The sequence below is a fragment of the Akebia trifoliata genome, chromosome 5, assembly GCF_017979445.1.
Source record: "Akebia trifoliata isolate Shusen 1 chromosome 5, ASM1797944v1, whole genome shotgun sequence".
Classification (NCBI taxonomy): Eukaryota; Viridiplantae; Streptophyta; class Magnoliopsida; order Ranunculales; family Lardizabalaceae; genus Akebia; species Akebia trifoliata.
In genome coordinates, this window is record NC_141379.1 from 25,923,612 (window position 1) to 25,935,862 (window position 12,251).

The 12,251-nt window shown below is 34.2% G+C and overlaps 1 protein-coding gene across 2 annotated transcripts; it reads left to right on the forward strand.

Annotated features, from left to right (window-relative positions):
• The first annotated feature begins 752 nt into the window (after positions 1-752).
• On the forward strand, positions 753-6,598 carry LOC147401807 (protein NRT1/ PTR FAMILY 5.10-like). 2 transcript variants are annotated; one of them, XM_086443230.1, is made up of 4 exons: positions 753-1,372; positions 4,972-5,510; positions 5,723-5,976; positions 6,058-6,598. In XM_086443230.1, the coding sequence occupies exons 1-4, from the start codon at positions 1,016-1,018 to the stop codon at positions 6,549-6,551; spliced, it is 1,644 nt and encodes a 547-aa protein (XP_086299356.1). In that variant the 5' UTR covers positions 753-1,015; the 3' UTR covers positions 6,552-6,598. The 2 variants fall into 2 exon arrangements, with proteins under 2 accessions (XP_086299356.1, XP_086299355.1); XM_086443229.1 differs by having other exon boundaries at positions 755-1,372; positions 5,723-6,598.
• Positions 6,599-12,251: the final 5,653 nt, after the last annotated feature.

Consider the following 12,251-nt stretch of genomic DNA (forward strand, 5'->3'; position numbering starts at 1 on the left):
TCTTTTACCCATCAAAATTTGTTTATAACGAAACACTATTTTTAAGGTATTATTTGTCTCCACTCTAAATAAAGTTTGCTATCAAATTCTTGACAAAACACCTCTAGGATACAATAAAGTTTGAACTCTATAGTTAACAATACTGAAACTCTTTTAAAGAACTATGTATGATTATCATAGTGAGAGAAAAAAAAAAAAAAAAACGTAATTCTCATTTCTAGAGAATTACATATATATAAATGTTAACGTGCCTATTCGATGGATTACTTCTTTTTAATGGAGAGGTTTTACCTCTTCAAAATACACCTATTAAAGTAATCATTATACCTATCCAAATAATACCTTATTAAAGTAATCATCTATTTGAATGCAATTTTTCAAAAAAATTTGTCACAACATTTTAAGAGGTAATTATTGCAACTCTTCAATATGGGACGTGACATTTCAAATATTATAATATATCTTACATTAAATTCATCAATCATTAAAATATATATGAGAAGCCTCTATGACCAAGTGGGCATGTCACCAATTTAAAAACATGAAAGGTGTCCTGTGTATTATCAGTATGCAGGGGCGGATTTAGAGTGGGGGTAATGGGGGTACTTGCCCCCATAAGAATTTTCAAATCTTTTTTGGAGTAATGAGCTATTGTAATAGATAATAATGGTTAATAATGAACTATTGCTCTCCCAATTTATTTTACACTCTTAGTTACCCCCACAAAACAGTTTCCATTGTTATGTTGCCCACACAAAAAAATTACAATCTTCGTTGTCCTCACAAAAAAAACTTCCACTCTTACATTGCCCCCACATGAGTTAAATCCTGACTCCGCCCCTGTCAGTATGGGAGGGCTACATGTCTAAATCACCCTTAAAAACATCCACTATTGAATGCACGTCATCCTCCCTTTGTTTAATAATTATAAAAAAGAAAAAAAGAAAAGAACAGAGAGAAATATATTATATATTTTGATACTTCGATCGGAAGACGGAAAGAGAGAAGGTGAGAAATGGCGATATCTGGTTCTGCTGCAAGTGATGCTCTGCTGTTGCGAGAAGAGAGTGTTGAAGGAGTGGTGGACTACGAAGGAAGGAGAGTTAATAATCGATCAAAGTATGGTGGATGGAGATCTGCGCTTTTCATTATTGGAGTAGAAATCGCAGAGAGATTCGCTTATTATGGAATCTCATCCAACCTCATAACCTATCTCACTGGTCCTCTTGGCCAATCCACAGCCTCTGCTGCAGAGAATGTGAACGCTTGGTCTGGTACGGCATCTATGCTTCCTCTAATTGGTGCTTTTGTTGCTGATTCCTACCTCGGACGCTATTGGACCATCTTCTTCTCTTCTCTCCTTTACGTCCTGGTTCGTCTTTCTCTCTCTTCTCTCACAGATAAGTCAAAGCGGATTTCACGTGCCATACTCTCCCGTGAACCCTTAACTAGGCATTTGTCGGAACCATAGAATTTTTTCATCGGGATACTCAACTGCACATATTTATGGGGATGTCCCGTTAGGTATCCCGATGAAAAAATATCTATGCCACGTTATAGCTGTAGGGGGGGGAGGTTGTGAGTAGGCCACGTGGGGGTGTTCGGTTATCATTGTCCTTTACGGAATTATTGAAGCATCCCCAATTTACAAAACTGCCCTTCTTAGGTCTAATGTCATTGGTCAGTGCTCACTGAATCAGTGATACAACGAGTGATTGTTTGCTCACAAACCAACACCTACCTGACATGTGGTGTTGATGACGTAAATAATAAGAGAGAAAATTCTCTCCTGTCGTCACATCCACTGTCTAGAAATCTTAATTTTTAGATTTCAGATCTTAAAAAACTACTGTAGAATCCACATCGAACACCACCAGTCTTTTAGAGTCCAATACACTGTTGTATTTGTTGAATGCCACTAGTTGTCTTATGAGGAAATTTCGATTCTTTTTTTTTATTATTATGGATAAGAGAGAAAAAATATCTTATTATTGTTTATGTCATCAATGCCACATGTCAAAACGGTGTTGGTATGTGAGCAAACAATCACTTGGGATATACCCATCACGTGTGCACGCACGTATTGAATGGTAACCCCAATTTATAAAAGTAAAGTTGATAGGCTTGATGCGGCACAAGCTAGAGTCTGTTAGCATTATGAGGAGATTTTTTTTTGAGTACTGATTTTCTAACTCAACGACAAGATAACTCAAAAACTCGACGATGTGGCATGTGCAAGAATCATAGATTTTTTTTCCCTTGAGATACACAATTACTTATGTTTTATGGGGATGTGCATTTGTGTATCCCAAGAAAAAAAATCTACGGTTCTTCCACATGCTACATAGGTGAGTTTTTGAGTTAGTCTATTAGAGTTGAGATAGAAAATCATTAAACATTTTTTTTTCTTTATTGTGGGTATCCTAATCTCGAGTCATATGCACCACCCCTCGAAAAATCCTACGTGCAACTAGTTGAGTAGAGGGGCAACTACACCCTAGAAGAGCGACCCCAAGGAATTCATAGCTTCGTGGGGTTTGAAACAGTTGACCTACCCTTCTTGAAGAACTTATCAAGGCTCAACTTGGCACTAGGCTAACCCCTTGGGTTTCTGAGAGCAAAAAATCACTCTCATAATTTGTGCTCACAAACTCTCTTGTGCGTGACACATCAAGCATAACTAGAGTAGTTTTCTAACTAACAAGCATGGTTTTGTAAATTAGGGATGCCATTGAATACACATGGGTTCATGTGATTAGTGGATCCCATATTTCTGTGAGCACTATGAGCAATTTTTTTTTCGGCCGTCTAGTATTTTGTGAAATCCTGGATTGACCCTTCCCTTTTTGTGAGCAAAGAAATCTCTCATATACTCAGCATTGAAATTCTTTAATGATGAAGGAGAGAATGAAGAGAACGACCGTCATGTTGAGAATTCTTTAATCCAATAATAAGAGGTGGGGGAATATGGGCTTAGACCCATAGCTTAGTTGGTTTGATACATTGCAAAACAACTCTAATGTCTTGAGTTCAAGTCCAGCTTACCCATCTAAAACAGATACGAGGTGGAATATGTGTTAATTGACCCTCAAATTTGGAAAACAAAAAATTTCCCCCACATTTTAATTTAACCTTACCATTGCCAAGATCATTTATTTTTTCATATAAAATTACAATCCCACCATTTCTACAACGGTAACAAATCCTTTATGGTACTTATTAATTTCCTGTGATACCCTGTAATATGTTTTCGATGGTTAAGAAAGTGTGACATCAACAAAATTAAAGTTATTCATTTAAATTTTTAAAGTTTAGTGCCCACCCATTTTCAGATCCTTTAATCAAGTCCAATACTATTTCTTTTTATGATATATTTTTTTCTTTCAAATTTGATCTATATCATGATTCTTAGAGGATTCAATTTTTTATTTATTTTTTTTACTTTTATTTATTTTTGTGACAATGACCGTAAAGACTTACTTTGTGAAAATATGTACAAAAAAATCTCTTCTAAAAAAATATGGACCTTTTAGTACTCACTTTATCAAATAATAATCTAAAAAGGATTTTTGAAACGAAAATGCCATAATTACCTTTTCAATGATTTTGAGGTTTAAAGAAATGTGCTTATTTGAGAATAGTTGAGATACTCTAATGTTTTAAAATTAATGGCACTCCCCTTGATTATGTTCATCTCTAACTCAATGGAAAAAAATATCCTTATTTTCTCTTCCCAAAACTAGATTGCGATAATAACTACAATGATGATGATGATGATGGAAATGAGTGTGGTCACATCATTATCAAACTGATTTGATCTATGAATTTGATATTTCTTAAAATATATAAATAATTAAAACATAATTTGAAAACTTGACTTAAATATTCATCGAATTGATTCAACTCAAAAATTAGCAAGTCAACTCAAATGAATTGAATAAAATTATATTGAATTTATTAATGACTTTTAATAAATAAGAATAATTTTTTTTTCACATAGATATTAATAAGAAAATAAATTGATTAAGCTTTTTATTTGAGTCGGTATATTTTAGATCAAACCACTTTGTAAAGTTGTTAAAAGGGTATTTCAGATATTTTCATTGAAAAAATTCTTAATAGACTAATATTTTATTTAGTGAGACATAATATTCTTTATTAAGGGACTATTCAGTAAATATTCTCAATAAACAGTCCTTCATATTCATTGTCCCTTTTTTTTCTTTATTCAAATCTCTCAACCATTTGAAAAGCACCCAATGAAATTATTAAGTACTACCAACATTCCCTTCTACAACCAAGATAGAATAACCTTTTGTTATGTTATCTTCAAAATCAGCTTAGTTAATATTTTAAATTAATTTTAATGTAATTGTAAAAAAATTAATCATGAATAATTCCTAATTATTGTAATAGATGTGAGTTTGCACATCCCACCTTTAGTTAGTTTTAGTAGAATAAAAGAAGAGTACATCATGCTCCGAGGAGCACTCAACATTGTTGATCCTAGGCAGTGTGAAAAAATCGAAATAGCAAAGATAATACAATCGTACAAAACACACTGATTTACATGGTTTGGCAGTGTGCCTACGTCTAGGAAACAGAACAAAAACAATCATTATTTTCTCATAAGTTTTACAACCCTAGAGATCTCTATTTATATAACCGAGAATTACCAAAATATGTAAAACTCCCCAAAATAGAAATCCTCAAAAATAGAAAACCTCTTAAGAGAATATTACGTGATACAAGACATTTACACAACAGGCAGAATATACTCCTTGGGATCGTGGAACGCCTCACACTCTTTCGCATCCATTGAATTTATTCCATTTTCATCTTGGTTGTGTATAATCAATGATTTTTTTACTTTTAGACCCATTGAATTTGAGTAGTTTCTGTCATCATAATTGGTAAACATTTGGTATTTTTCATCAATAAGTATTAGCTTCAAGTTGCATGGAATTACAGGGGCTTGGATTGTTAACTTCATCAGCTATTCTTACATCCCTAAATTCACCTGACTGCCAGAGCACTGAGAACAACATCTCTTGCTCTTCTCCACCTACTAGCCAAGTCAGCTTCTTCTTCTTTTCTTTGTATCTGGTGGCAATTGCGCAGGCTGGACATAGGCCATGTGTCCAGGCTTTTGGAGCCGATCAATTTGACGGCCGAGACATAGTGGAAAGAAAGTCCAAGAGTTCGTTCTTCAACTGGTGGTTTTTTATCTTATTTGCGACTACTTCTGTTACAATCTTAATTTTGACCTACATCCAAGATAACCTGAATTGGGGTCTTGGATTTGGTATTCCATGCATTTCAATGGCAGTAGCACTTGTTGTTTTCTTGCTTGGAACCAAGACTTATCGTTACAATTTCAATGAGGATAAGTGTAGCCCATTTGTTAGAGTCGCTCAAGTGTTTGTAGCAGCGGCAATAAATTGGAGAACCACCCCTTCATCCACTATTGTACTAGAGCAAGCCCCCAATGTTGTTACAGATCAATTCAAGTAAGAGAAATGCATTTATTTAATTTTCGTTTCTTTTGAAAAAAAAAAAAAAAAAATGAAATATGAATTCTTTTAGTATGATGTCTAATTTGTTGTCTTTCCCACACCACACTGGGACTTTGATTTACGACAGAGTTGAATGGTGAAATAGGATTCATTTTATCGACCCAATTTAACATCCAACAAGACCATTTTTTTTCTTTTTATGACAGGTTTCTCGACAAAGCATTGATTGCAGAATCAGATAGTTTGGATGTTTCAAGGAAAGATTGGAAAGTGTGTAGCATTGGCCAGGTGGAAGAAGCAAAGTCTGTATTGCGATTGGTTCCAATATGGGTTACATGTTTAATATACGGGGTCATATTTGCACAAATCTCAACCTTCTTCACTAAACAAGGAGCTACCATGGACAGATCAGTAGGATCAAGCTTCCAAATACCAGCTGCCTCATTGCAATCCTTAACTGGTGTGTCTATTGCACTCATTATTCCCATCTATGATTGTATCTTTGTTCCTATTGCTAGAGTCATAACAGGGAAGTCCTCAGGGATAACAATGCTTCAGAGAATTGGTTGTGGAATGTTTATATCTATGGTCTCTATGGTGGTGGCAGCTCTAATTGAGAAGAAAAGACTTAAAATTGCTTTAGATTTTGGGTTGGTTGACATTCCGGAAGCAACAGTTCCTATGAGTGTGTGGTGGTTACTTCCTCAATATATCTTATTCGGCATTGCTGATGTATTCACCATTGTGGGTTTGCAAAAATTTTTCTATGATCAAATGCCGGATGGGCTTAGGAGTCTAGGTCTCGCCCTCTACTTGAGCATCATAGGAATGGGGAACTTCCTTAGCAGTTTCCTCATTTCTGCCATTGAGAAAGCGACAGGTGGGGATGGGCGAGATAGTTGGTTTTCCAACAACCTTAACCGAGCACATTTGGATTACTTCTATTGGCTTCTTGCAGGACTTAGCACCATAGAGTTGGTTGTCTACCTTTATTTTTCAAAGTACTATATTTATAGTATGGCAAGTACAATATGATGGACATTATCTTGGCGCAATTTTTATTAGTCTTATTATTATTATTAGTCTTTATCGATCGAGGATAAGGATCCTCTATTTTTAAAATCTTTGCCTGTTTATTATAGCCTAAAACAACCTATAGCTTGTCCCATCCTATGTTACCTGGTTCATCAGATCACTTGGTTCGAATTCAGCTTCGTGGTTCGCCACTCTGGAATGAACCCGATTCATAAGGGTAGGTAGAGATAATTCGATTCTTGGTTCGCTTTGGTTTCATAGATCAGTTTATTAGATTTGTTCGTTTGTGCATATATATAATTCAAGTATACATGCTATAAAGTACATTTATAATGTTAAAAGTTAAATATAAATAAATTAATAAAATAATCCAAATTTTACATATGGACAGGAAAAAACATAATAAATTCGTTTGGTTCACCTAACCAAATTAAAAATTAGTTTGGTTTGACAAACCACATTGTTGGGTTGCCGAACTTAATGCTCTAGTTCGGTGAACCAAATATTTTGGTTTGTCGAACCCATCTAGAATTTGGTGGATTTGTGGATTGCTTGATTCTATGAACCTAGTATGAATCGTATCACGAACTGGTTCATTTCGTGCCGGTTCGTGGTTCAAACTAGTAACAATGAATTGGATAACATAGGTCCCATCAAACTCATTGTGGGATGGTTTATTTAAAACAGAACGGGTAGGTTGACTAACAATGGCAATCTTTTCAACAATAATGGTTTGTAGCGAAGACGACGGTTTGTAACATAAATCTCGTGGAAAAAGCAATTAGTGTCACAATATGCTACAGAGGTAACTTTATCAATATTGGTGATCTTCTCCATCACCTTTATCGCTTGATCCAAAGTTGATTAAACCCAATGGAGCTAGAGAGAGAATGAAGATTGTAAACCTTTTTTTTTTACTTTATATTTTATTTTATTTTTTATATTTTTATATATTTTTTTAAAAACCAGAAGAGTGCACAAGGAGATTGAGATTCATGTTGACTCGAGGATGAGTTTTAGAACTATCGTCTAGGAAATGAAAGTCTTGTCGATTGAGATGGTGCATGTTACATCATTTAAAGTGAAGTCTTCAATTTCGGAGTGATTAGAGGTTGATGTTTTACCAAATTAAAGAAAAAAAAAAAAAAATCACGCAATGGCTACCCTATACTAAATGCTTTGATTAAAGTATTAAACATCGTTTCTATGTCTAGACATCGCTCTAAACTTTCCATAGGTTATGCAAGAAGAATCACAACAAAAATATAAAACGAAGGTCATGCATTCATCTTCAACATCTACAGTATATTATTTTGTATAATGAACCTCATCTTTTATCCATTATTTTCAACCACACCTTAATGCCTGCTGGAAAATCCTTGATTTTTCAAGTTTTTATTTTTTATTTTTTTTAAAAACAATTTGTAACCAAAAAGCCCTTGAATTGTATTCCCTTAACCAGACATCTTCAAGCTCTTGAGTCTCTATGGTAAATCATTTTTAAACTATTGAACCTCATCTTCAATCCATTGTTTTCATCCTCACCTTAATCTCATTTAGAAAACCCTTGATTTTTCCATGAAAGTTTCATCATCTTTTACTTCAAAAATTTTATTTGAGAGATTTGAAGGTTGAAGAAGTAAATATAATCTTAAGGGTGACGAGAACTTTAGAAGTAAGTAGAACCTAAAGGTAGAAGAATCGGGTAAAAAAATTTAATCAAAGGATCGAAGAGCATGGTTTTTGGAAGATGCCTAATTTTAGAGAGAAACTTGCAAAAACTTTAGAGTAATTTCCCAAAACGTGATCAACTCTTGAGGAAATTCTGATTCCAACACACTATTCATTTTAATTCCCAAAACGTGAACAATGAGATCGCGGATTTTTCAAGTGACGATCATGCAGGATTCAAGTGACTATCTTGCATGTTCACTACTATCTCGCAAATTCACTACTTTTAGCGAGATCATCACTATATAAACCAATGAGAATTTCACTTTTGAAAAAACAATATCAGTGAGTATGTCACTTCAAAAACCTGTGATCTTGTTGTTCCCATTTTGGGAATTAAAATAAGCTGTTATCCCAAATCGAAATTTCATTATATTTAGCTTATGAAATGGAGTGATTTTTTGCTCTCAACACCATAGCTGTTTGATTTGTGGTTAAAAAAGTCAAAATAAGGAGAAAAATATATAACTTAGATCTATTGCATCAAATCTATTGATGAACTATGAAGAAGTGAAAATATCCGATTCTAATGACTGTTATGCCTTTATCCATTCAAATTAATTTAAATTTAATATTTTTGATAGAAATTTATAGGTTTCAATCAAAGGGATTTTTGCACACACCCTTTCAGTAAGTGAAGGCGGGTGCAACAAGCCATAACGAAATTGTAAAATTGTAATTTTAATTTTTTTTAATAACAAAAATCACTAAAGTGGATGCAGTTGACCATTTCAGTGTGTGCAAATAGAGGGATCATTTATAAAAACCCATAACAAAACCAAATTTTCAGGCTCAATTTCAGTTTTAAAAAATCCGAAATGAAGCCAAAAATTTGTCTAGGGCAGACCTAAATGTTCCCTGCTACCAATCACATGGACAAATTCTAGTAATGGATAAAACAAATTGCAAGATGGACGGTGTAAATGCATTCATCATTTGCTAAAAACAAATGATGATAAAACGAAAGTTGGTCGTTTTCCTTTTTTTTTTTTTTGTCAACAAAAGCTCGCTTGGAGTTGAACCTTACTTTATGAAGTTTATTATCCACCAAACCTCACTTTATCAAGTTTGTTATCGAGCAAACCCTGGAGTGAGGATCACATCATAAAATTCAATTTAAGAGGTTAATTAACATATCTTGGAGTAGATTTTAATGGCATCAATTTGTGGGATTCAAAAACATGATCTGATTCCACAAAGTTATGAAGGAAAAAATTCTAAGAACTTTAAAAAGATTTGAAAAAAAAGTTTTTGTTTTTACCATTGAAGATCAGTTTTAAATTTGGGAGTTCCGTAACCTTCCATTTTCAACACCTACGATCAAAATTGAAAGGTGTTTTTGTTTTGAACTTTTTTTTAATCTGAGTTTTTCCATGAAATGTAGAAGTTGTGTTGTTGGATTGTTAATTTGATAATCTATGTGATCCCAACGACTCTCACTAAGATTTGAAATCTTATTAGGTTAGTCATGATAACATGATTCATAAAATAAGGTTGTTCAAGTAACAAATTTGATAAATAAGGGAGTAAAATATCAAGAGATAGGTCAGTGTCTGGTAACTCTCTATTTTTTATATAATAAAGTTAGTTGAAAGGGAAAGTGATAGGTGAGATACGGCGATCTCTGGTTCTGGTGCAAGTGATGCTCTGCTGTTGAGAGAAGAGATGGTTGAAGGAGAATTAATAATATATCTAAGAATGGTGGATGGAGATCTGCTTCTTTCATTATTGAAGTTGAAATGGCATAGAGGTTCGCTCATTATGGAATCCCATCCAACCTCATAACATATCTCACTGGTCCTCTTGGCCAATCTACTCCCCTTGCTGCAGAGAATGTAAACGCGTGGAATGGTTCTGCATCTATGCTTCCTCTACACTTGGTGCTTTTGTTTCTAATTCGTATCTTGGACGATATTGGACCATCTTCTTCTCTTCTCTCCTTTACATTCTGGTTCGTCTCTCTCTCTCTCTCTCCCTCCTATAATTGCTCTGCATTGAAAATCATTAGAGAAAGAAGAAATAGTAAGGAATGGTTGACGTCTTCACCAAGAGTCTGGGTTCTGCCCTCTACTTGAGTTCTTAGGATGTTAAATTTTAAAGTTAATTTTCTAGTAGTTTATTTTAGTAAAGGTTGTAGTGAGGGTGTTTATGTAATTTTGTATGGGCCCCACTTCACATGTGTGGTTAACACATGTCACTTTCTCTCTCTTCTCTATCTCATCACCTTTTCCCATATACTCTTTTAGAATCTCCACCTTTATTGATGAATCTCATTACCATCAATTATCTACATTTTCCCATTCAACCAACCTTAAATTCCAATACATTTTTGTTTTCCATCTTGAACCCTTCTTGAAACTTCTTAAATAAGTATTCTAACATGCTATAAACTTCCTACATCACCTATATATACATGTAGGAAATCTCACTCACAACCAAGTCTTTGAAATAACCCTTGAGAAGAGAGAAAGTAAGTAAGATACCATCAACACTCCAAATTTCATATCTTGTATAAGTGAATGTCACATTTTCAACTTGTAAAATTTCTTTTTGAATTAACTTAGTAATTCTTTTTTCATCATCTTTAATTGTTTTTCTTCTTTTTCTTGGTTGAGTCTTGGGCTAGTGTGTTTCTACACTATTTGAGAAGCGAAATTTCGAAAATTTGGATTTTTTCTTTCTTCACATGGTATCAGAGCCACAAAGGTGGTGTTGATATCGTCTTAACTCACTTGGTGAAGAAGATCAATTGCTCTTGAAGATGGATATGGGTGGAAAGTTCAATGGCTTTGGTATTGAGTTGCTTACTCAATCCAATTATAAGATATGGAGATCATGTATGGAGTCTTATCTACTTGGCGAAGACTTATGGGAGGTTGTTAGTGGAGATATACGGTGACTCCACAAGATACTTCAGAAAATGTTGAAAATTTGAAGAAATGGCGAAAGACTATGCAAAGGCAGAGTCAATTTTGAAGTATTCTATTTCTCATGGCTAATTTGATCACATTATGTGTTGCAAATCTGCTCGTGACATTTGGACTACTTTTTATGGGTTATTCAACAAGAATGACGTGGCTCGACTACAATTGTTAGAAAATGAATTGGCTAACACTAGCCAAGGTGAGCTCTCTATATCACAATTCTTCTTAAAGATTAAAATCTTTATTTAGAAATTTTCATTCTTGATTCCGAAGAATCTATCTTGGAGGCACAAATGAAACGCCACATCATTCGTAGGTTAAAAAGGGAATATATTCCTTATGTTACATCTATTCAAGGGTGGGCTGTACAACTATCCTTGGTGGAGCTCGAGAACCTTCTTACTTCTCAGGAGTTTTTGGCTTGTCAAATGGTTGGATGCTCAATTACGATGAATGAGGGAGATGCTCTATTTTCAAGCAAAAAGAATTATTATAAGGGCAAGGATAAAGGTAGAGGTTCTAAAAATAATGAAAACTCTAATGATATTTTTTTCAAACATAATGATGGTGAATCATCTGGCAAAAATAATAGAAATCGAAAATGTGTCAAGTATTATTGATATGGTAAACTTGGGCATATAAAGAAGAATTGTCGTGTAAAATTGAAATAAGGAAATGTAGCCGAGAAGGAAGATGAACCTAAAGAGGAGGAGGATTGGGGAAAATCCTTCATACTAAATGTCACTTCAATTGATGCTTTGACATCAATTAATTTTGAGAACAATTGGATCATTGATTCCGATTGTGGGCATCATCTCACTGGTGACAAATCTAAGTTCTCAAGTTTCCGCAACTACAATGGTAATGACGCTATTATCATGGCAAACAACTCTGTTTACCCTGTTGAAAAAGGAGTTGTTACCATCAAAGGCGATAGAGCTGATCACATCACACTCAATAGTATTTTTCAAGTACCGGGCGTGAAAAAAAACATTTTCTCCATTGCTAATGCAGTGGATTCAGGACATTATGTCTTATTTGATCC